At 54.3% G+C, this 24,099-nt stretch overlaps 2 protein-coding genes across 8 annotated transcripts in view; both read left to right on the top strand.

Moving 5' to 3' along the window:
- AHCYL1 (adenosylhomocysteinase like 1) overlaps positions 1 to 8,995 on the top strand; it is a 29,024-nt gene extending 20,029 nt beyond the window's left edge. For both annotated transcript variants that reach the window (XM_086861526.1, XM_023942332.2), the window contains exons 7-17: positions 330 to 436; positions 517 to 633; positions 775 to 838; positions 2,684 to 2,772; positions 3,196 to 3,266; positions 3,839 to 3,933; positions 4,010 to 4,108; positions 4,629 to 4,697; positions 5,977 to 6,055; positions 6,449 to 6,569; positions 7,150 to 8,995. In XM_086861526.1, the coding sequence (XP_086717652.1) occupies positions 330 to 436; positions 517 to 633; positions 775 to 838; positions 2,684 to 2,772; positions 3,196 to 3,266; positions 3,839 to 3,933; positions 4,010 to 4,108; positions 4,629 to 4,697; positions 5,977 to 6,055; positions 6,449 to 6,569; positions 7,150 to 7,156 (918 nt within the window). In that variant the 3' untranslated portion in view covers positions 7,157 to 8,995. The remainder of the gene's footprint in view (positions 1 to 329; positions 437 to 516; positions 634 to 774; positions 839 to 2,683; positions 2,773 to 3,195; positions 3,267 to 3,838; positions 3,934 to 4,009; positions 4,109 to 4,628; positions 4,698 to 5,976; positions 6,056 to 6,448; positions 6,570 to 7,149) is intronic.
- A 509-nt stretch (positions 8,996 to 9,504) lies between these two features.
- Positions 9,505 to 23,426, top strand: STRIP1 (striatin interacting protein 1). 6 transcript variants are annotated; one of them, XM_086862292.1, is made up of 22 exons: positions 9,975 to 10,257; positions 11,749 to 11,787; positions 11,862 to 11,931; positions 12,199 to 12,273; positions 12,789 to 12,923; positions 15,037 to 15,157; positions 15,449 to 15,517; positions 15,885 to 15,991; positions 16,389 to 16,516; positions 17,419 to 17,601; positions 17,685 to 17,902; positions 18,149 to 18,214; positions 18,409 to 18,472; positions 18,915 to 18,986; positions 19,223 to 19,297; positions 19,452 to 19,549; positions 19,909 to 20,035; positions 20,129 to 20,229; positions 20,446 to 20,512; positions 21,216 to 21,320; positions 21,483 to 21,687; positions 22,734 to 23,426. In XM_086862292.1, coding segments are annotated over exons 4-22 (2,190 nt in total). In that variant the 5' UTR covers positions 9,975 to 10,257; positions 11,749 to 11,787; positions 11,862 to 11,931; positions 12,199 to 12,272; the 3' UTR covers positions 22,982 to 23,426. The 6 variants fall into 6 exon arrangements, with proteins under 6 accessions (XP_086718415.1, XP_086718413.1, XP_086718418.1 ...); XM_086862291.1 differs by having other exon boundaries at positions 9,979 to 10,870; XM_086862289.1 differs by lacking the exons at positions 9,975 to 10,257; positions 11,749 to 11,787 and adding an exon at positions 9,505 to 9,665.
- Positions 23,427 to 24,099: the final 673 nt, after the last annotated feature.

Genomic DNA, 24,099 nt, shown 5'->3' with positions numbered 1-24,099 from the left:
AGTGTTGTGGTGTCCTGAGCTCAGCCTGGTTAGTTAGTGCTGCCTGTGGCCAGCTTGCCAGGCTGCAGAGCAATAGCAGAGGCAGGGAATTCTGTTAGGATCCAGCAGCTCCACACAGGGATCAGGAATCTCAGTGTTTTGGAGGAGACCCCGAGTTGCAGTCCCCTAGGGGAACCCAGGAGTCCTGGCCCCCAGGCCTCTACCCGAACAGCCCCTCCAGCAGTGCCTGAAGATGCTTCTCCAAATCATTTTCCCCATCCTGTCCTCTGCCAGTGCATTTCCCAGTGGGAGGCCTGACTGCTCCCTGTTCTTCCTTGCCTGTTCTCTAGATCCTGGATGATGGTGGGGACCTGACCCATTGGGTTTATAAGAAATATCCCAGCGTGTTCAAGAAGATCCGAGGGATTGTGGAGGAGAGCGTGACCGGCGTGCACAGGTGGGAGTTTTGGGAAGGCAGATCCAGAGATCTCAGGGAGTTGCTGCTGTCTGCTCTGACCTGCCTGTGCCCTCTCCCAGGCTGTACCAGCTCTCCAAGGCTGGGAAGCTCTGTGTCCCAGCCATGAACGTGAATGACTCTGTCACCAAGCAGAAGTTTGATAACCTGTACTGCTGCCGGGAATCCATCCTGGATGGGTGAGTCCAGCTCTTTTCCCCACTGGCACTTGCACACAGCTGGGTTTGGCTCTGGCTGCTGTTAAGCAGAGATCAGGCTCTGCTGTTTGACCTGGTTTTGGGCTTGACTGATCCCAACACAGGTCTCTCTCTGTCCCCCAGCCTGAAGAGGACCACGGATGTGATGTTTGGAGGGAAGCAAGTGGTGGTTTGTGGTTATGGGGAGGTGAGTTTTGTGAGCTGTGCTGGCCTCCCCCAAGCTCAGCATCCTGCAGTTCCCTGGGCAAAGGTCACTCACCCTTGCTGTAAGGAGTAGATCCAACCTGGTGAGCGATAACCAGGGAAATCTTGCTGGAATCTGCTGGGAGGATGGAGATCATGGATCAGATTTCCCAGTTTGCTGCAGATGAACTGGGCTGCACAGCTGACAGTTGCTGGGAACACTGGCCTGAATTATAACTACCCATGGGTACTCCCATCTGCTGTCCCTGGCACAGGTTCAGCATCAGCCTGGCTGTCACTGAGCAGGGCAGGCGGCTTTTCCCTGGGAATAATACTCTGGCAGAGGGAAATTGTATCGTGAACTTGTAACTGATTCTACCCTGGGAGAGCTGGAGCTGGGAGCTGCCACCTTCCCTCCATCTGTGCACGTCCATGTGGGTGTTTATCTTCCAGCACTGTGCAGGGACAGTGCTGAAAGGCTCTTCACAGCAGGAATTTGCTCCCTAATTCATTCAGGCACCAGTGGAGCCCAGCTTTGCTCGACCAAGAGACTCTGCTGGCTGTCACTGAGCACTCTGGGCTGCTGCCTGTTTCTCCAGGCAGGAGTTGTGCTGGGCGTTGCTGTCTCCTGGGTCTGTCCCAAGCTTTGCTGGACTTCCTCACAAAAAGAGAGTGTCAGAGTGTCAACCATATTTGGGTTGGAAGGGAACTTCAAGCCCATCCAATTCCACCCTCTGCCATGGACAGGGACACCTTCCACTAGACCAGGTTGCTCCAAGCCCCATCTAATCTTGAACACTTCAGGAATTGAGCTGATCACAGCTTTTATGAGAAGTCCATTCCAGTGCCTCGCCACCCTCACAGGAAAGAATTCCTTTCCACTGTCCCATCTAACCCTGCCCTCTGGCAGTGGGAAGCCATTGAGCCTTGTCCTGTCACTCCATCCCTTGTCTGAAGTCCCTCTCCAGTTCTCCAGGAGCCTCTTTAGGCACTGGAAGGGGCTCTAAGGTTTTGCTGTAGCCTGCTCTCCTCCAGGCTGAACCCTTAGTTCTCCCAGCCTGTTCACCCTGAATGGTTTTTCCCCTTTGGATGTGAGTTGGAGTCCCAGTTGGCCCTGCCTGGGAGGTTGGAGCTGGGTGATATGTGAGGGTCTCTCTGGAAATGTTTTTGGTCCAGCACTTTGCTGGTCACAAAATGTGCCTGAGCAGAGTTGATGCAGCAGAGCCAGGTGCCTGGTTGTGGTGTGGGTTGGTGATGTGGAGAGCTTCATCTTAATTTTCCTGTGAGGAGAAGGAAGGAAGTCTGAGATGCTGTTGCAGGAACCCTGTGCTCCCTCTGCTGGTGTGGGCAGCATGGGGTGGAGGATCTGCCCCCTGAGGAGTGCAGGATGGCTCTGAAATCCTGCAGCTTGAAGGCAAGGGGGCAGTGTGTGCTCCTCTAGGCTGTCTTTAATTCCTACTTGGAGAGAGGCTCCTGCAGTTCTGGGACTGCACAAACTGTGAGAGCGTTGAGTTGGGAAAGCTCCTGCCGTGGACATTTCCAGATGGGGCAACCACAGCTTCTCTGGACAGCCTGTGCCAGGGCCTCACCACTCCCACAGGGAAGGATCCCTTCCCAATATCCTGTCTAATCCTGCCCTCTGGCAGTGGGAAGCTGGTGGCCTTGGAGGAGGAGCTGGGTTTGTGGCAGTTGTGGCACTCGCCAGGTACATCCTGAGCTGCCCCTGGCATTGGGCAGGTGGCTGGGATGAGGATCTTCCAGCCTGGGATGGGCTTGGGCTGTTTATGACAGGGACTGCAGCCCTGGTGTGTCTGTGTCCTGCCTCACCGTGACCCTTTTGCCTGGGCAGGTCGGGAAGGGATGCTGTGCTGCCCTGAAAGCCCTGGGAGCCATCGTGTACGTCACGGAGATCGACCCCATCTGCGCTCTCCAGGCCTGGTAAGGTGTTCCCATCTGTGTGGGAATGTCTCTCTGCCTGCTCTTCCAAACCCTGCCAGAGGCTGGAGTGAAGCCAGGGGGATCTGTGGCTCGTTTTGGAGAGCGTGCACCTTGTTGGGGTGTGATGGGGAAGGGCTCGGGCAGCTTTCAGGGATGGGGTACCAGGCAGAAGTGTCCACTTGGGGAGGCTGCTCAAGTCTCTATGCCACACATTCCTGGCTCATCCAACATTTCCAAGAGTGGGTTGGACATCCCAACTGTTGCACAGCCCTTCCTCATGACACTGGTGTCCCTGGAGGGGTAGAGGAGAGCTTGGGCTGCTGCCAGAGCAGTTTGGATCTGCTGAGTTCCCTCATGGCCTGGGACAGAGAAGGAGCAAGCTTCTCTTCCTCATCATGGGCCCTATTCCCCTTTTCTTGCCAGCATGGATGGATTTCGGGTGGTGAAGCTGAGCGAAGTAATCCGTCAGGTGGATGTCGTCATCACCTGCACAGGTAGGGGTAGACAAGGTTGGAGCAGGCTGAGGAGCATCATTCCCAAGGGGGGTCTCAAGGGAGCTGGGAGTGGGGACATTTCACTGCTGTGTGTTCCTAATTCTCCACAATAGCTGGGCTCTGCCAGGAGCTTTTCGCCCCTATTTGACCATAGTCCTGGCCCAGAGCAGAGGGACCATGTGTTCTCAGGGTATTTTGGGATCTCTTGGAAAGGTTAATTCATGGGAGCAAAGATTTGGGCACTGAACAGGCTCCCCCAGGGAATGGTCACAGTCCCAGTCCTGCCAGAGCTTAAGGAGTGTTTGGACAGTGCTCTCAGAGAGGCACAGAGTGGGATTGTTGGGAGTGTCCTATGCAGCGTCCAAGAGCGGGACTTGATGACCCTTGTGGATCCCTTCCAGCTCAGGATATTCCACGACAGCACTTATCCCAGATGTTCTCTGCTCGTGGCCCAGGGAAATTCATCTGACATTGCCCCAAGCTGAGCTTCTCTGCCTCGAGTTCAGGGAAGGAGAAACGGAGGGTTTGTGTTCCCGCTGCTGTGGGATCAGCTGTGCCCTCTGTGCCTGCAGGGAACAAGAACGTGGTGACCAGGGAGCACCTGGACCGGATGAAGAACAGCTGCATCGTGTGCAACATGGGCCACTCCAACACCGAGATCGACGTGGTGAGTGCTGCCAGCTCCGGCCCTGCCGCCTGCCGGCTCCTGCCGTCACTCCAGCCTCTTCCTCCTCCTCTTCCAGACCAGCCTGCGCACGCCGGAGCTGACCTGGGAGCGGGTCCGTTCCCAGGTGGATCACGTCATCTGGCCGGATGGGAAACGGGTGGTGCTGCTGGCCGAGGTGTGTTGAGAGCTGGGCCATAGTGAGGGAAATCACAGATCTAGCCAGGTGGAAAAGTGCTGGGAGGAGTTTCAGGGCTCAGAAAAGCGTTTTTTGATTTATTTGATTTATTTTTTATTTCCTTTTCTTGAGGGCAAATGTGGTATATCCCACGTGCAGACACAGAGGTGCCATCTGACTCCATTCTTCCGAGCTGGGATTCATCCCACTCAGGCAACCCCCATCTGTGCAGGGTTTCCCAGGTGCTGGCTGGCTCCTCTTCCCACAGGAGCTGTTCTGGCAGGAGGAGGGACTGGCTTTTCTAGGGACCACAACAGTTCTCTGCCTTGAAATGAAGGGTTAAGGCAGAAACTGGAGCAGACTTGAAATGCTCTGGTCACCTTGCTCTGGTTCTCTGTGCTTCTGCTCCCTGGTCCCCAGTGCAGGGAGGGGATGGAGGTGAATCCCACCTGGGAACTCAGTTTGGTTTGGATTTGGGAGCATGTCCAGCTCAGGGCTGACTCCTCCTGCTTTCTCCCAGGGCCGTCTGCTCAACCTAAGCTGCTCCACAGTTCCCACCTTCGTTCTCTCCATCACGGCCACCACGCAGGTCCGTACGTGGGTGGGGCCCTGCATGAGCCTCGGGGTGGGGATGGTTTGGAAAGAGCTGGGATTGGTCCTTGAGATGGCACCACTGCCAGAAATACCATTTGTCTGGGTTGGAGTTATTGCTGGCATGGACCCAATGTTTTGGGTACAGCAAGTTTTGGGAGAGATTTTAAATGAGTAGTTTCATGGCACAGATCCTGCTGGGCTGGAAATCAGGTTTAAGCTCCCCCCAGGCAGGTTTGAGCCCTCCTAGGACAGGTTTGAGACCCCCTAGCATGGGTTTAACCTTCCCCAGCACAGGTTAAAGCCCCTCTGGCACAGATTTAAGCTCCCCCAGCATGGGCTTAAGCCCACCTAGCGCAGGTTTGAGCTTGCCTCAAAGCAAGGCTTTGTTTGGGCTGGGAACATGGAGGGGGCTGGTGGCACTGGGAACACAGAGGGGACTGGTGGCACTGGGAACACCGAGGGGACTGGTGGCACTGGGAACACAGAGGGGACTGGTGGCACTGGGAACACAGAGGGGACTGGTGGCACTGGGAACAGAGGGGGCTGGTGGCACTGGGAACACAGAGGGGGCTGGTGGCACTGGGAACACTGAGGGGACTGGTGGCACTGGGAACACGGAGGGGACTGGTGGCACTGGGAACATGGAGGGGCTTGATGGGACTGGGAACACGAGGGGATGAATGGGACTGGGAACACGAGGGGATGAATGGGACTGGGAACACAGAAGGGACTGGTGGCACTGGTGCTCGTGGGGAAGGACAGTCAGGCTGACAATGGGGAATTCCCTTATGCTCGCTCCTGTCAGCCCAAGTGGACAGGGAACAGGCCTGTGTTTAGGACTTAGTTTCCAGCAGTGGAAGCCAGCACTCAGGGGATGCAGTTTCATCTGTCCTGAAGGAATGACCCTGGTTTTTGGATGCTGCCAGTTTTTGAGGAGCAGCCCCTCCATTTCTGTGTGCTGCAGCAGCTGGGTGGTTTAATAGAAAAGCTGCTAACCTTAAACCATCCTCATGTTTTTTTTTCCCTGGGCTGTCGACCCCAGATGCTGCAAAGAAACTGGGTGGCATCTCATCCCTGCTCTCTGATCCCTCCACTGGGATTATGGAGACCAGACAGGGATGTGCCTGGGGTGGGAGCCTTTCCCTCAAGGCATGTTGGAAATGGTTGCTCTGTCCCTCCAGCTCCCAAACTGTTCTCTGCCTTTGTGAGCTTTGTGCTGCCCAAGCTGGTGGCTATTCCTGACAGTTCCCAGCTTATCCCTGTGCTTCCCACAGGCTCTGGCTCTGATTGAGCTCTACAACGCTCCCGAGGGCCGGTACAAGCAGGACGTTTACCTGCTGCCGAAGAAGATGGGTGAGTGAAGGAACTGATTTTTCCCTGGGGAATCTGTGTGCCAGCGGTGCAAGGACAGCTCAAACCTGGGCTGGGAAACACTTCCAGAGGGACAGTGAGTTCAGGGAAGCCACCAGAGGCAGTGACCTTAAAATACATGGGGGTTATTTGATTTATTTTCATAAGTGTTCTGCAGTGTGGGAGGCGTCCCACATCCTGCAGCCTCTCTTCTCTGGGATTTTCCATGCCCTCTTCGTGCTTTAGGGGCACATCCAGCCCAGGCTTGGGCTCAGCTGCGCTTTGGGTGATGGTGAATCTGGAGTGCTGCCCAGCCAGACCTTGCAGTCATCACCTCACCGTGTTGTGGGGGGGATGTGGACCCCCTGATCCCGTTTTCCCTGTTCCCATTCCCAGATGAGTACGTGGCCAGTTTGCACCTGCCGTCGTTCGACGCCCACCTGACAGAGCTGACGGACGATCAGGCCAAATACCTGGGACTCAACAAAAATGGGCCTTTCAAACCCAACTACTACAGGTGAGAGCTGCCAGGGCAGGAGCTCCCAGCTCCCCGTTGGTTTGGAGTTCTGCCTCCAGCTCCGGGATCTCCAACAGCAGAAAGATGTGGAGCCGCTGGAGCTTGTCCAAAGGAGGCCATGGAGATGCTTTGAGGGCTGGAGCCCCTCTGGGAGAGCTGAAAGGCTCCCAAGAGACCTCAGAACCCCTTCCAGTGCCTAAAGGGGCTCCCAGAGAGCTGGGGAGGGACTTTGGACAAGGGCTTGGAGTGACAGGACAAGGGGAATAGTTTCTCACTGCCAGAGGGCAGGGATGGATGGGATATTGGGAAGAAATTGTTCCCTGTGAAGGTGGTGAGGCCCTGGTACAGGGTGCCCAGAGCAGCTGTGGCTGCCCCTGGATCCCTGGAATTGTCCAAGGCCAGGTTGGACAGGGCTTGGAGCAACCTGGGATAGTGGAAGGTGGAAGCTGCCCATGGAATGAGATAAGCTTTCAAATCCCTGCCAGCCCAACCCAGTCTGGAACTCCATTCCTGGGGGATCCCCTTGCCCTGGCACAGCAGCACCTCCCATGTCCCTCACTGTCCCTTCCTTCTCTCCTAGATACTGACGGGACCATTTCCATGAAGGACCAGACCACACAAGGCAACATTCGAGAGATTATTTTTAAAAATCACTTTTATTTTGGTTTACCTTTTTTTTTTTTCCCTTAACCACCACCAGAACCTGTTTTTACATTTCATCTGTGATTTTAAAGTCAGGTTTTCTTTTCTCTCCCTTTTCCATGATCACATCCCTGTCTGACCTTGCCAGACAACCTGGGATTTGCTTCTTGCTTTCATGTGGCTGAAGCCACTGATTCCCAGCCCTGGCTCCAGGAGGGGCTTTCCCTTTCCTGCTGTGCCAAGGGCACTTCATTCCTGCAGCAATGCTTTATTTTGGCTTTTATTTTGTGTTTTTTCCCACCTTTCGAGCCCACGTCGGTCTCAGCCGGGCTCCCTGCGGATCCGGAGATGCTCTTCTACCTTATCTTCTATTTCTTTGTGTGGATTATCTGCAACTTCTAAATTGCCTTAAAGAGCCCAGTTTTAGCTGCTAGATCCCTGCTCCGGGTGCTTCCTGAGAGCAGAGTGGCCTGCAGGACACCTGGCAAAGGGGGTGACTGTGCCCAAGCCCAGCCCAGGTCCCTGCGCTGAGGTGGCCCAGGTTTGGTGGCCACTGGCCTGGGTTTGCTGGCCACCTGGGTCCAGGGGAGTTCAGTGTTTCAGGGTGCTAATCTGAATCCGGATGGGGGTCGCTTTCCCAGCATTATCCTCATCTCTCCTAGGTTTTTTGTTGTTTTGTTTGTTGTTTTTTTTTTTTTAGCCAAACTGCACCTTAATTGAGTTTTAAACATTTTTTTTTCCGTTTATTTGGTTTTTTCTTCCCCTTTTCCTTTTTCATCCTTACAGAGGTGTTTCAGAGGGAGGGGATGTTTTCAGATGTTTTAAAGAGGAAGCACTGGGGATGTGGCCTCATTCCCATCTCCCACTGGGAAGTGCCGGGTGGTGTTGAGGGTGTCTGGGGTGGGTTTTGGGGGTGTTTTACTATTTTATTTTGAGCTGGATGCAGAGATGAGCCTTCCCCATACCCCAGCCTGGCCCCTCTGCTCCCTGTCGCTGTTTTCCTCATCCTCTCCCCGTGCATCCCAGCTGCTCCCATCGCCTCCTCCATGCTGCTGACATTCCGCTTTCCCAGCTTGTGCTGGGGTGTGGGAAGCTCCTTCCAACCCACTGAGGTTCCTCTTGGCTTTTTTTTTTATCCTCCCCAAATCTCCTGTTCCTTTCCCCACCCAAGGGAGGGAAGGAGCTGCTGGCACGTCCCAGGTCATGGAGCTGCTCCTTCCCCACTTTGCAGGGGTCCACTTGGATGGGTCCTTCCCAGGGAATTTGCGGGTCTGGGGGTGCAAAGCTCCTTGGGGGACCAGGAGATGGGAGAGGTGCAGAGATCATCCCCCTCCCATCCCCTCCTCCATGTCCTCTGACTGTTCCTCTCTCCCACCCTGCCTGGTCTCCTCCTGGACGCTCGCTCCATGGATTTTGGGGATCACCTGCTTCGCTCTCCAACAGATCCCAGGGATCACCTGGGTCCCCTCCACCATCCCCCAGACCTCCCTGGGGACAGCTTAGCAAGCTGGGCTGGGCGTTTGTGGGGAGGATGGGGAGCATCCCCCCTTCCCTGTGAGCCCCCCACGCCCGGGGGTCCCAGCCAGCCTGGCTGGGGTCTCGGCACAAGGACTCGTGTCTGGATAAGCCATGCTGGGGGAGCCCGGGGTTGATGGCGGCAGCAGCGTTGGGCCGGGAGCGAGAGGTTTATTTTGTATATGAATGATTTTTAATGAATGCAATATTAATCCTTGCAGATGAGCAATAAATCATTGAAGTCTAATTAAACTATTAGGAAAAACAAAGTGCTTTTGGTTGTGGGTGGTTTATTTGTTGCCTTGGGGGACCTTGAGTTGTTTCTGAGCCCAAGGGCAGTGCTGGAATCTTCCTTTGACCACCTCGGGGTGGGGATTGGGTCCCACCAGAACTTTCTGAGTGTTCCCACAACTCGATTTTGGGGTCTCACCCTCTTTTAAGCCCAATAGAGTACCTTAGCTTGGGGTTTAAACCCTGTCAGGTTCCTCTGTCGGGGTCCGACTCCCCTCTGAGCCCCAGCAGGTCCCCCCTGTTCGGGGTCTGTGCCCCCCCACCCTTCACTGCCGGATTCCTTTGTTCCAGCCCCGTCAATTTGGGATCTGCCTGTTCCTGCCACTCCCAACATGGCGGCCTCCAGCACCCGGCCCGCCCTGGGGTGAGGGCGGAAGTGCCGCACCCAGCATGGCCGCGCCCAGGGCCGCGCCGCACCCAAGATGGCCGCGCGGGGGCGGAGCCCGCCGCCCGGCCGTGTGTCGCGCCGTCCGTGGCCGCCGGGGGCGGGCAGCGCCGACCGTGACGCGGCCGCCACGGCGGGGCGGCGGGGCCGGCGGGCGGAGCTGCATCGCACCCACCGGAGACACCAGCGCTCCCCCAGCTGCCACTCCCAACATGGCGGCGGCGCTGCCCCGGCTCTCCCTGCCGCTCCCGCGAGAGGAGGGGGTGAGTCCTCGCGAGAGCTCGGCGCGGCGGAGCGGCCGACATGGAGCCGAGTGGCGGCCCCGGGCCGGGCCCTGTCCCGGTCCCGGGGAACAACAAGGGCCGCGGTGGGGCGGCCGCGCCCGGGAGGGGCCGCGACTTGGCCCGGCCGCCGCGCAAGGACTCCGAGGTCAGCGCCGCCGCCGCCGGGAGCGGGGTGGCCTTCCCGGGCGGGGCGGGCCGCGCCGGGCCTCGTCCAGGGCCTGCCCATGGGTGCCGGTGCCCAGGGGCGGTGCTAGTGTCCGGTCGGTGCCGGTGCCCGGTGGAGCCGGTGCTCGTGGACCCCTGGGCGTGCCGGTGTCCAGGGGTGCCGGTGCCCGGGGGTGCCAGTGTCCGGCTGTTCCAGCCCTGCTCGGGCACCGCCTTCCCCGGGAGCAGCCCAGGCCCAGCCCATGCGCTGGCTCCGGTGCTCCAGCCCTGGTCCCAGCGCCGGTCCTGGACCGGCCGCTCCCTCGGTGCCGGTTCCGTGTCGCAGTGGCCCCGAGCTCTGGAGCCGAGAGGCCTCTCCCTGGCCGGCCCGCTCGGAACTGGGGCTGCCCGGACCCTGGCGGTCTCGGTCGGTGCCGGTTTCCCCTTCATCCACCGCTTCCCCAGGGCCGGGCCGCTGTGACCGGGCTGGGGCGCGAACGTGGCTCGGTCCGCCGGTCCCAAACGGGAGTGACAGGGCTGGCCCGGGGGTCTCACAGCCCATCCGGGGGTTTTCTCGGTGTTGCAGTCGGTACCAGCCCGGGGTGGGGTGTCGGGTCCCGCTGCCGTGCTCGGACCGGAGATGGATCCAGCGAGAGGAGACCAACCCCCCCCCCCCCCCCCAGGGACACCCCGCGGTCCTGGGGTCACCCTGAGCCTCGGGGGGTTCTGTGGAGCTGAGCTATCCCGGGGCTTTTCCAAAGGCTGTCATTCCTGGGATGGCCCCTGAGCCGTTCGCACCCACGGGTTCCTCAGGAAGGTCCCTGGAATGCCCGGGGAGGGATGCGAGGGGGAATCTTGGAGAACCTGAGGTGCTGGGGGGGCACCCAGCAGAGCAGAGGCAGCACAAGGCAGGGGCTTGGAGCTGCCCCTCTCAGACTCCTGGAATTCAGGATTGTTCTGGTGTGGGTCTGCCCCTCTGTCAGGAGTGGGAGCCCCCAAATTTAGGAGAGTTCTGCTGTGGATTTGCACCTCATTCAGGGGTGAGTGCCCCAAAATTTGTGTGGGTTTGGTTCTGGGCATGCCCTTTCTTCAGGAATGTGTGCCCCAAAATTTGGGATGATTCTGCTGTGGCTCTGCTCCTCGCTTAGGTGTGGGTGTCCCAAGAGTGTCTGCCCTGTGCTCAGGAGTGCGTGTCCCAAAATCCTGCTCAGGGTCTGCCCCTCACTCAGAAGTGGATGCCCAAAATTTGGGAGAGTTCTGGTATGGATCTGCCCCTCACTCAGGAGTGGGAGTTCCGTAATTCAGAAGAACTTTGTGCCCCTCATTCAGGAGTGGGTGCCCCAAAATTTAGGATGGTTCTTGTACGGGTCTGCCCCTCACTCAGGAGTAGGTGAGGATTCTGTTCTGGATCCTCCTCGTGCTCAGTAGTGGGAGCCTCATAATTCAGGAGAGTTCTGGTGTTGATTTGCCCCTTGCTCAGCATCCCAAAATTTGTGAGGGTCTTGTGCCTCTGCCCCACTCAGGGCTGGGTGTCTTGAAACCATGGGTCAATGTTCATGACTTCCATAAAGGGAGCAGATATTTTGTACTCTGAAGGTTCTCCTGGATGTTTTTGCAGCCTCCCCAACGCTGCTTGGAATTGTTTCATCCTCACTAATCCCACCTGCTGGGATGGCACAGGGGGATACCCAAATTTTCCCAATTTTGGGCGAAATGGGTGAGCTCTGAGAGCTCCCTGATCTCACAGAATCCTCTCCCTGTCTCCTGCCACGCTTGTTGTGCTTTGGGGGCTCCCCCCCTGCTCTGGGGGTGCTGCAGTGGCTCCGTGTGGCGCTGCCGGTGGAGACGCAGGAGGTGGGCTGGAGTTGCCTCGGTAACGTTTGTGCTGCTGCAGAAATGTTTTTGGTCCCTAAACCAGGAAAACCGGCCCTGGATTTGCAGGAGGATGAGGTGAATTGTGAGTGTTTTCAGGGATTTTGGTTTTTCTGCAATATGCTGTAATGGAACTGATTTTTCCCCCTGTGTTTTCAGGGCTATTCGGAGTCGCCAGACCTGGAGTTTGAATATGCAGACACGGATAAATGGACAGCAGAGCTGTCAGGTAAGGAATTCTTCTGTGATGGATCAATTAATCAACCGTGATTTCCTCTCCTGGTAGAATTAAAGGAACTCTGCAATTCCAGTAGCACTTATTTATTATATTTAAATGGTGTATTGATATTAAAAGGGACAGGATATGCGTAATTAATATTTTTGGCTTTACACTGGGTGGGGTTTTATTACATTTTGATATTGTGGCTAAAACCACGGTTCTGAGGGCTGAGTTGCAGCTTGGTGCAGGTTTTTGGAGCTTCTCCTCTTTTGGCAGAGCTGTACAGCTACACGGAGGGGCCAGAGTTCCTGCTCAACCGAAAATGCTTTGAGGAGGACTTCAGGATCCACAGTAAGAGCCTTTTCCTGGATTCCTCATCCCCTGGGGAGGGACAGGGATTTCTCTTCCTGGAGAAGAGGAGCCTGATGCCAGAGCTCATTGGGGTCTGCAGCTATTCCTGGGGGGCAGCTCCGATCTCTGAGCAGGGACTGGAGTCAAGGGAGTGGCTGGAGCTGTGCCAGGGGAGATTTAGGCTGGGTATCAGAGAAGGGTTCTTCCCCCAGAGGTGCTGGCACTGCCCAGGCCCCCCAGGGAATGGACACAGCCCCAAGGCTGCCAGAGCTCCAGGAGAGTTTGGACACAGCTCCAGGGATGCCCAGGGTGGGATTTGGGGTATCTGTGCATGGCCAGGAGCTGGGTTGGACGATCCCCGTGGCTCCACGATGCCACGACCGATGTGATCACCTGCGGACAGCAGAGACATCCCTGAGCCACCACTCGTGCCGGGAGCCCTTCCCCTGCAGCACTGCGTGCCCTGGCTCTGCTGAGCCAATCCCTCAGTGGCCAAGCCCTGCTTTGCCTTGCAGTGAGGGACAAGAAGTGGCCGGAGCTGGAGCGGACGCAGCACCGCACCCACGCCATGCGCCTGCTGGACGGGCTGGAGGTGACCGCGCGCGAGAAGCGGCTGCGCGTGGCACGGGCCATCCTCTACGTGGCACAAGGTGACAGCGGCCTCTGGCCCTTGCCTGCCACACTGCTGAGGCCATAAATTCTATTTATAGATTCTATTGTGACATGGGTATAGATATATGTGTATATGTATGTGTGTGTGTGTATATATATGTGTATATACATGTGTGTATATATATATGTGTGTGTGTGTATGTATGTATATGTGTATATATATATGTATATATATGTGTGTATGTATATATATATGTGTGTGTATGTATGTATATGTGTATATATATGTATATATATGTGTGTGTATGTATGTATATGTGTATATATATGTATATATATGTGTGTGTATGTATGTATATGTGTATATATATGTGTATGTATGTATATGTGTGTGTATATATAAATATATAAAAAAGTACATATACATATAAAATATATAAGTATATATAAAAATATATATATAATAAAAGTATATCTATAAAACATATATAAAAGCATATATGTAAGTATATATAAAAAATAAATATATAATAAAAGTATGTAAGTATATATAAAAATATATATATAATAAAAGTTTATCTATGAAACATATATAAAAGTATATATGTAAGTATATATATAAATATATATATAATAAAAGTAAATCTATAAAACATATATATAAAAATATATATGTAAGTATGTATAAAAATATATGATAATAAAAGTTTATCTATAAAACATATAAAAATATATATGTAAGTATATATTAGAAAAATATATAATAAAAGTATATAAAACATATATATAAAAGTATATATGTAAGTATATATATAAAAATATAAACGTATATAAGTATATATAACATATAAGTATATATATTACTACATATTTTATATAATATATAATAATATATCTCAGATATATGTATTATATGGTTAATATATATGTATATATTTTATATATTGTACAATGTAGTTGTACAATTAGATCTACAATTGTGTGTTATATTGTATACATTAACTATATTTTATATATAGTGTATATTTAAATCACATAGAACTCCTTTATGTTCATAGAGTTTTTACATATGTAGGTATGTATCTTATCTATATTTAATATATTATACTATATATACTATATAATATACAATATGTAATATACAGTTTTATATTATGTATAGTACAATATACATTGTATTATATAATACGTACATAATACAACATATGTTGTATGTGCATAATATATGTACAATGTATATCATATACATGATATGTATATATTATACACACATATAGTACAATACATTGTATTTTATATGTATTGTAGATTATATTGTGCTATTTATTATATATAATATGCATATTATAATTGTATTTTTTTGTGTATACTATGTATGAGATAGTTCAATATAATCACATATATATAATATATACATAAAAATATATAATTATATGTAAACTAACATTTTTATGTATATACTATATATGAGACATAGTACAATATAATCTCAAATGTAAAGTACGCACATAAAAATATTTAATTGTAATATCTATACTACATGTAATACATACTACAATATAATTTACAATACATATGATAATATACTGTATATTGTATATATACAATATACAATATATTGTATATTATATACATATATTATATACATATATGTACATATATGTATATATGTACATATAATACATTGTGTATATAATTATACACTATATACAATTAAATGTGATATGTATTTTTATATTATATACAGTATATCTAGTCTATATTATACATTATACACAATATGTTATATATATTGTGTGTAATATATATACATATGATATAATGAATGTAGTACAATAATTACTCATTATTTTACCACATAATAGTTGGAAGAATTGTCATTCCTTGTGGATTTGATTCCACCAGGGATGTCTGGAGCGAAGCTGAATCTGGGACCTGATAGTTTAGAGCAGTTTGTCCCAAAACGTGGCTGATTTCCCTGTTCTGATTACCCCAGTTCTGCCAGACCTGGAATGCATCACCCAGAGAGGGCAGTTCCCTCCTCTGCATCCCGGTTTTCCCTCAGTTTGAAGGGTGTGTTTTTGTGTTTTCCATGCGCTGTGCTGCTGTGGGAGTGCCCATGGAGGTGGCATCAGCAGCGTTTCCTCGCAGGCACCTTCGGGGAGTGCAGCTCCGAGGCCGAGGTCCAGGCCTGGATGAGGTACAACATCTTCCTCCTGCTGGAAGTGGGAACGTTCAACGCCTTGGTGGAGCTGCTGAACATGGAGATTGAGTGAGTACTGTGGGAAAACCCTTCAGGAATGGCTCTGGAGCTCACCAGAGTGACTCCTGTTGTTCTGGGTGGATGTGTAACGTAGGATTATGCCTGATTTCTCCTGAAATTCCTGGTGAATCAAACTGCCTGGCAGCAAACAGGCAGCTCTGCTCCTCCTCCCATGGCTGTGCTGGGAGCAGGGAGCTCATGGCAGCAGTGTCTGTCTCAGGGTTTGGAGCTGGCACGTGGAGTGCCCATGACAGAGTTTGAGTTCCCCCAGATTCCCTCTGAGCTGTTCTCCCTCCACAGCAACAGCGCAGCCTGTTCCAGTGCCGTGAGGAAACCGGCCATTTCCCTGGCTGACAGCACTGACCTCAGGTATGGAGGGACCAGGAGGGGAGGCAGGATTTTCTGGGAGCTTTGGGAGGCTGAGACAGGCACTGGAAGGAGTCCCAGAGCTGTCCCAGCTCTTGAGAGCTTCTGCAGGTGTCTGTTGTGCTCAGCCTGCACAGCAGGAATGGGACAGACTGGGGATATGAAAGCAGTAAAATTTGGGAAAGTGGATTTTTTTCCTGTTTGGAGTTGCAGAGACTTTTACCCCCAGTGCCTGTGTGCTGGTGTGGAGCAGGTACATGAATTCTGAATGTGGTCTGGGTTGCACCAACTTCTCCCAGAGCCCTGGGTGCTGACAGTGCTTCCATAACTTATCCCAGTGTGCGGGATTCAGCTGCCCTGGTTCTTGCAGGGTGCTGCTGAACATCATGTACCTGATTGTGGAGACTGTGCGCCAGGAGGCTGAGGGGGACAAGCCCGAGTGGAAGAGCATGAGACAAACCTTCCGAGCAGAGCTGGGTGAGGACCAGGAGCTGGGAAAGAGCTGCCAGGGCTGGAGGCAGTGACATGGGATTTGGCTCTAGGAGTTGGATAATAGGGACTGGCAGCACTGGGTTGGCTTCTGCTCAACTTGTGAGGCAGAGGGAGGTGAGCAGAGGAAGCCATCCAGCCTTTTCTGCTGCTGGGTGCTCTCTGGGGGAAAAAAACGGAGTATTGGAGCTATTGTTTCCTCTGAACATAGAGGTAAGAAATGATGGAGTTTACAAGGCCTTGGAAGGGGAGAGGGAGCTGTCAGGGGTGAGGTGAGGATCTTGGAGCTGATGGGGAGGAGGGTGCAGGAGCTGGTGATGCTGGTGATTGGGGTGAGGCCCACTGGGATGAGGAATTCCTGGCTAATGGTGCTGTGTGGTTCCAGGAGCTCCCCTGTACAACAACGAGCCCTTCTCCGTCATGCTCTTTGGGATGGTGACCAAATTCTGCAGTGGCCACGCTCCACACTTCCCCATGAAGAAGGTGCTGCTTCTGCTCTGGAAGACTGTGCTGGTAAGGAGAGGCCGTGGGATGTGGGATGTGTGGTTTGGTACTTGGCAGAGGAGGGAATTCTGCCCTCAGAGATGGCTCTAATTGCTCCATCCTCTTGTTCTGGTGTTCAGTTTTCCTTTAAACCCAACCCCAGGTTTTCCCCCATAGGGAAGCATTGGATATTGTTGTCTGGAGCTGGATACTAAGGATAGACCCAAAGCAAGGTCCCTGGCTGGGGAAAGGAAAGCTCTGAACACTGCAGTTGTGGATGCTTGGACACTCTCCTGTCCCTCCTCTCTCAGTGGCAAGAGGAGCACAGGAAAGGCAGCTCCTATTTGAAAGGTCTCTTCCCATCCAAATCCATCCTGGGAAAAGATTTGAGCTCCTCAGGACTAGAGAGACTTGGATGGGCTGGAGTGTGTCCAGGGAGGGGAACGTTGCTGGGGAAGGGTGTGGAGTAACTGAGGGAGCTGGGAAAGAGGCTCAGCCTGGAGAAAAGGAGGCTCAGGGAGGACTTTCTGGCTCTGCACAACTCCCTGCCAGGAGGCAGCCAGGAGGGGATCAAGTTCTGCTCCCAGGGACCAAGGGACAGGACAAGAGGAAACAACATCAAGCTGTGCCACGGGAAGCTTAGGTTGGATATTGGGAAATTTTTTTCATGGAAAGAGAGGTCAGGCATTGGCACAGGCTGCCCAGGACGGTGTTTGAGTCACCATCCCCAGGGGGATTTAAAGGACACATGGATGTGGCACCTGGGGACACGGGTTAGAGGTGGCCTTGGCAGTGCTGTGGGAGCAGTTGGATGATTTCAGAGAGCTTTTCCAACCTGAATGATGTGTGATCCTGCAGAGTGGGTTTGGGAAGGGCAGGTGTGGATGCCCCTGGAGCCCCCCATGCTCAGCATGCCATGCTGTCCCTTGCAGTGCACCCTGGGAGGGTTTGAGGAGCTGCAGAGCATGAAGGCAGAGAAGAGGGAGATGCTGGGCCTGCCGCCGCTGCCCGAGGACAGCATCCAGGTGATCCGCAACATGCGCGCGGCCTCCCCGCCCGCCTCCGCCTCCGACCTCATTGAGCAGCAGCAGAAGCGCGGCCGGAGGGAGCACAAGGTGGGGATGGGGCCGTTAGGGAGGGCACTGCCAGGGTCTGGGCTTGTTTCCAGGATATTCCCTGCCTGTTCTCCCCCCTCCAGGCCCTCATTAAGCAGGATAACCTTGATGCCTTCAACGAGCGGGATCCGTACAAAGCTGATGATTCCCGCGAGGAAGAGGAGGAAAATGATGATGACAACAGCCTGGAGGGAGAGACCTTCCCCCTGGAACGGGATGAAGTGATGCCCCCCCCTACCCAGCACCCCCCCAGTGACCGCATCACCTGCCCCAAAGGGCTGCCCTGGGCCCCCAAGGTCCGGTGAGTCTGGGGGCTCCCTGTTGGGAGAACTGGAGCAGGGTCAGGGAAGCGGAGGCTGTTGGATGTTGGGAATCTCAGCAGGGATGTAGGGAAGGTGTTGGGGATGGGATGGTCACTTGGATGGCAGTTTTCTTGTGGGGTTGGCTGGGCACCCTTTACCTGACCACGAGGCCTTTCCCTGTGCCTGGCTGGGTGTTTTCCAGAGGCACAGGAAGATGTGACTCTTCCCTTCTCTCTTTGCTGCAGGGAGAAAGACATTGAGATGTTCCTGGAATCCAGCCGCAGCAAATTCATCGGCTACACACTGGGCAGGTGGGTTCAGAGCCAGCCCAGTGCTGCCATTATGGGGGGGCCTGTTGGAGAGGCCAATTTGGGGGCTGCTTTTGTCTCTAAATGGCAGCAGGGAGGGCCTTGGCTGGCTGGTCCGTGGCTTCATCCCTGGGTGGTCTCTGCCCCACCCCTGGGTGCTCAGCCCTGCTCCCAGCCTGGCTCTTTCCCTCCTCCAGTGACACCAACACCGTGGTGGGCTTGCCCAGGCCCATCCATGAGAGCATCCGCACCCTGAAGCTGGTGAGTTAAGGAATTCCTCCAGCTCCTGCTGCTATATGGGTGCCCCTTGCCCATCTCCCTGCTCCCATCACAGCTCAGGGTGGATTTTCTTGACCATTTTCCCCTTCCTCCACCATGGGAGAGTAGCCTTAAGCTTTGATCTCATTCTGGACTTACAGGTTGTCTGAGCCCCTTCCTTAGGGGGCTCCATCCCTTCTTTAGGGAGCTCCATCCCTTCCTTAGAGGATGTTATCCCTTTCTTAGGGGGTTTTATCCCCTTCTTCATGTCTTCATCCCTTTCCTAGTGGCCTTGTCCCAGACAGAGCCCAGCAGCTCCCACCCTGCACATGCACACAGGTCACCCCCGGGATGGGTCTGGGAGGGATGGAACAGGATGGTGGGAGCAGGCTGGGGCTGGGGGCAGTGCTGGGGACCGTGCTGACCCTGCCCTGTGCCCCTGCAGCACAAGTACACATCCATTGCTGAGGTGCAGGTGCACATGGAAGAAGAGTACCTGCGTTCCCCGCTCTCTGGAGTGAGTGGGATTGGGATTGGGATTGGGATGGGTTGGAGATGCTGGGCTGGGAGTTGGGGGAACTTGGTCCTGCCAGGTTTTTTGGCAGGGCTGAGGGGTTTGTTTTGCTGGGGAGGGGTTTCTCTGGGGCAGAGGGAGTTGGGGCAGGAGTTGGGGGTATCCTGCCCTTGGGTTCATGCTCCATGGTGCTGGTGGCAGCTCCTGGCATGAGGTTTTCTGGTCTCTCCTGGCACCAGGGGGAAGAGGAAGTGGAGCAAGTCCCTGCAGAGATCCTGTACCAGGGCCTGCTGCCCAGCCTGCCCCAGTACATGGTGAGCTGGGGAGCACTGGGATCCCCTGGATTAGTCCCTTTCCAGTGATGAATGCCAAGTTTTCACCCTGCTTTGTTCCTCCTTCCTGCAGTGGGGAAAGGGTTTGTGGCCAGTCCCCTGCAGCTCCCATTCCCCCTCCATCTCTCTCTTTCAGATTGCTCTGCTGAAGATCCTCCTGGCTGCAGCCCCCACCTCCAAAGCCAAGACAGACTCCATCAACATCCTGGCAGATGTCCTGCCCGAGGAGATGCCGTGAGTGGCCGTGGAGCAGGGGAGCTGGCTGGGGTGGGAAGGGAAGGAGGGAGCTGGGGGAGTGACACAGAGTGGGCTGGGGCTCCTTGGGGGATGTGACCCTGCTCTGCCCTGGGTTGCACCCTGCAGGAAGTGGGAGGGGCAGGCCCTGCCCCAGCCCAAGGACTATGGAGTCATGGAATGTTTTGGGTGGGAAGGGACCTTAAAGCTCATCCAGTTCCACTCCCTGCCATGGACAGGGACACCTTTCACTAGACCAGGTTGGGCTTGGACACTTCCAGGAATGGGGCAGCCACAGCTTCCCTGGAGCACCCTGAGAGGGAAGAATTGCTCCTGATACAATCCCCTTGTGTCCCCAGGACCACCGTGCTGCAGAGCATGAAGCTGGGCGTGGATGTCAATCGGCACAAGGAGATCATCGTCAAGGCCATCTCTGCCGTGCTGCTCCTCCTGCTCAAACACTTCAAGCTCAACCACATCTACCAGGTGAGGTGGGCCAGGGTCCAGCCGTGCCCACGGGTCTTTGGCCAAGGCAGGACCTCGACTGGATCCCTGCTCACCCACCTTTCTCCTCCCCAGTTTGAGTACATGGCCCAGCACCTGGTCTTTGCCAACTGCATCCCTCTCATCCTCAAGTTCTTCAACCAGAACATCATGTCCTACATCACTGCCAAAAACAGGTGAGGGAGAAGGCTGCCCACCTGCATTCCTGGGGGATGTGGGGAGGGGGCCCTGTTTCTTTGTCCCCTCCACAGTCCCTCCCTGGCAGTGGCTCAGGCAGCCCTGGAAAGTTCCCACCACAGCCCATCTGCAGTGGCTGGGCAGTGGGGGCTGCATTGCCCCCAGGCCAGGGGGGATTTGGGGGAACAGCATGACCACCCCTGTCCTTCCTGCAGCATCTCCGTGCTGGACTATCCCTACTGTGTTGTGCACGAGCTGCCAGAGCTGACAGCAGAGAGCCTGGTGAGTCCTGTGACAGTCCTGGCACCTGGGGTGCTTCCTGGGGAAATTTGGGATGCAGGGAGGCAGCAGAGCTCCAGCAGCCAGCCCTTGCACCCTCAGCTCTGCTGTGCTGGGATTTTGGGGAGGGGGTGGGGATGGCAGGTGTCTGCTGGGCTGGAGCATGTCCAGAGAAAGGGATGGAGCTGGGGAAGGGACTGGAGCACCAGGAGCATCTGAGGGAGCTGGGGGGATTCAGCCTTGAGAAAAGGAGCCTCAGGGAGGATTGTCTGGCTCTCCACAGCTCCCTGACAGGAGGGTGGAGCTGGGGGTTCAGGTTCTGGTCCCAGGGAGCAAGGGATAGGACAAGAGAAAATGGCCTCAAGCTGTGCCAGGGGAAGTTCAGGTTGGATATTGGAGAAAAAAATGTGTGAAAAGCCTGGTCAGGCACCGGTACAGGCTGTCAGTGCTGGAGTCACTGTCCCTGGAAGAGTTCAAAAAATGTGTGAGTGTTGACTTGGGGACCGGGATTACTGGTGGCCTTGGCAGTGCTGGGGGAACAGTTGGATTTGATCTCAGAGGGCTTTTCCAATCTTAACAATTCCATGATTGCGCGATTCCATGTGCAGATGCTGTGCTGTCCCCTTTGGATGTGGCTCTTCAGATCACCACAGCCTCCCATCCCCACTCCAATCCCTTGCCTGACCCTGCATCTCCTTCCCCACAGGAAGCTGGAGACAACAACCAGTTCTGCTGGCGGAACCTCTTCTCCTGCATAAACCTCCTGCGCATCCTGAACAAGCTGACCAAGTGGAAGCATTCCCGCACCATGGTGAGGGCTGGGAATGTTCTGGAGCTCAGCATGGCCAGGCACCTGCCCTGGGCATGACTTGGGGCAGCCCAGCGCTCGGTGGGGAGCGAGGAGCGAGCAGGCAGTGGAGGAGGGGTTGGCCCAGGAGTCCATCCCAGCTGGGATCTGGCAATGTTCTGGCAGATGCTGGTGGTGTTCAAGTCGGCGCCGATCCTGAAGCGGGCTCTGAAGGTGAAGCAGGCCATGATGCAGCTCTACGTGCTGAAGCTGCTCAAGGTGCAGACCAAGTACCTGGGCCGGCAGTGGAGGAAGAGCAACATGAAAACCATGTCAGCCATTTACCAGAAAGTGCGGCACCGCCTCAACGACGACTGGGCCTATGGCAATGGTACATCCTGGCATCCCTGGCATTCCCAGCCCTCCTGCTGCAGGCTCTGTGCCCTGAGCTCACCCCTGCTGCCTGGGGCTTGGGCAGGTTCGCTGGGTTGACCTGGCTGGACCTTGGCTGGTTGAGCTCAACCAGGTGCCCACCAAGCTGCTCTGTGGCTCCCATTCCCAGCTGGACAGGGCAGAGAAAATCAGATGGGAAATGATTTGTAGGTTAAGATAAAGTAGTTTAGTACAGCTAGAGCACAAAAAAATATAGGTTTGTTCTCTACTTCCCATCAGCCAGTGATGTTCAGCCACTCCAGGGGAGCTGGGCTGCAGCACGTGGAGTGGCTGCTCTGGAAGGCATATTTTAAATTACAAATACCCCATCATTCCTCCTCCTTTCCTTAGCTTTTATATCTGATCTGACATCACAGAGCCTGGAATATTCCCTTGGCTAATTAGGGTCAGCTGGCCTGTGTCCCCTCCCAGGATCTTGTCCACATCCAGGTGCTTGATGGGGTGGGAATGTTGGGAGATAGTGCTGGTGCTGTGCTGGGAGCTGTTGGTGGCTGCTGGCTCTGCACTTTGTGGAAGTACCTACAAAGGCCAGGTGTGAGGGGGCTGGGGGTGTTTGGGTTGTTGGGAGGAGAGGGAACCAAAGGATATTCCAGACTCTAGGGCATCATGCTCAGAATATAAAGTGTGGGGAAGAAAGGAATTGGGGGATGTTGGGAGTGATGCTGTTGTTATCCAAGTCACCATTCCCTGGGATAGGGCCCTGTTCTCCTGAAGGTGCTGAACACCTGCCTGCTCGTGGGAAGCAGGGAATTAATTCCTTGGTTTTATTTCCTTGTGTACACAGCTTTTGCTTTCTTTATTAAGCTGTCTTTATCCTAACCCACCAGTTTTCCAGCTTTTACCCTCCCGATTCCTCCCTGCTCCGGCTGGTGGGGGAATGAGCATGGGGCTCAGTCTGGCTGGGGTTAAACCGCCACACCGAGGGGTTTGGGATGCCTGAGGAGTCCCCAGCTCTGCTCTGAGCAGTCTCATCCCTGTTCCCAGACCTGGACGCCCGTCCCTGGGATTTCCAGGCGGAGGAGTGTGCCCTGCGCGCCAGCATCGAGCGCTTCAACTCGCGGCGCTACGACCGGGCCCACGGCAACCCCGACTTCCTGCCCGTGGATAACTGCCTGCAGAGCGTGCTGGGCCAGCGTGTGGACCTGCCCGAGGATTTCCAGGTCAACTACGACCTGTGGCTGGAGCGGGAGGTGTTCTCCAGGCCCATCTCCTGGGAGGAGCTGCTGCAGTGATGGACACGGGGAGGCACATGGGCTGCTTGGAGAGCTCGAGGCTGCCACGGGGCAGGGGAGTGAGGTTTGGGGGGGTCTGTGGGTGGCTGCACTTCTGTGGTGGGCTTGGGAAGAGGATGGAGCTGGGGTGTCCTCACTGAGACCGCATCCTGCCCCTCTGCCTCCTTCCAGGCTCATCCCAAAGCTGAGGGTGCCTGGGGGTTTCCTGTTGGGTGAGGGGTCTCTGCCCACCCCATGCGATGCTTGCAGAGGCACCGCCCTTCTCGTGCCCCCCCAGCCAAGAAGGGGGAGCAGGTGGCAGTGTGGGGGTGGGGTCCTTGGGTGGGACACCAGGCTGGTCCTGCCCAGCCCCTCTGGGAGATTGGGGGGCTGGGGGGGCCTCCCCTCACCCCACGAGGGGTGCAGGAGCTGTACATATATTATATATATTTGGTGATACCTCTGCCCCGAGCGTGGCTGGGCTCTGTCCGTGTCCCTGTCCCTCCTGCCTGGAGCTGGGCTGGGATGAGAGCTCCTCATGCTGTATCCGTGTCCCCACTCATCCCTCAAATCCCAGGGGGTACATGACCGACCCTCACCACAAGGTTTAGTCTTACCTTGCACCCAGCTCTGTTCTCTGGGGGGCTGGTGGCCTCAGGGGAGGTTCTCACAGGCATTTTCCTGTCCCTTTCACTGAACCCTCCCCCAGCTCTGTCCTGGGATTTCTGACACCAGTGTGGTGCTACCACCAGGATTTTCTTTGGTCCCTGCTCCCAGCAGAGGATCCTGTCACCAAATCCTGCCAGAGCTCAGCCTTGCACATTGCCTGGCCTCAGTTTCCCTGAGGGGGTGAAATCCTGGGAGATTCACCCTGATTTGAGGCAGGGATTTGCAGACATAGCTGTGGGCAGAGGGAGCCTGGGACAGCCCCAGTTCCACCCCATCATCACCTGCTGGGATTCTGAGCCTGTGGAGCTCAAATCCAGCTGTGGGGATGCTCAGCCCCAGCCCTGGAAGCAACAAACAGCCTTAGAGACATCAGAGAAGTTCTGTGGGCTCAGCATCGATGGTAACATGCCTTTAATCGGTGCCTGGAGCTGTCCCCATCCCACCCTCCTCCTCCTCAGCCAGGGGTGACA

The sequence above is a fragment of the Cyanistes caeruleus genome, chromosome 24, assembly GCF_971803275.1.
Source record: "Cyanistes caeruleus chromosome 24, bCyaCae1.hap1.1, whole genome shotgun sequence".
In the NCBI taxonomy this organism is placed as follows: Eukaryota; Metazoa; Chordata; class Aves; order Passeriformes; family Paridae; genus Cyanistes; species Cyanistes caeruleus.
Note: the sequence above shows the minus strand (reverse complement) of the source record. Positions and strands in the feature narration are given on the sequence as shown.

Bases quoted from the DNA above. Each gene is read 5' to 3' on its own strand.
- STRIP1 (XM_086862287.1), top strand. From the start codon at position 9,706: ATGGAGCCGAGTGGCGGCCCCGGGCCGGGCCCTGTCCCGGTCCCGGGG. The intron at 18,215-18,408 runs GTGGGTTCAGAG...TCCCTCCTCCAG, and splicing joins ATCGGCTACACACTGGGCAG to TGACACCAACACCGTGGTGG. The intron at 19,298-19,451 runs GTGAGCTGGGGA...TCTCTCTTTCAG, and splicing joins CCAGCCTGCCCCAGTACATG to ATTGCTCTGCTGAAGATCCT.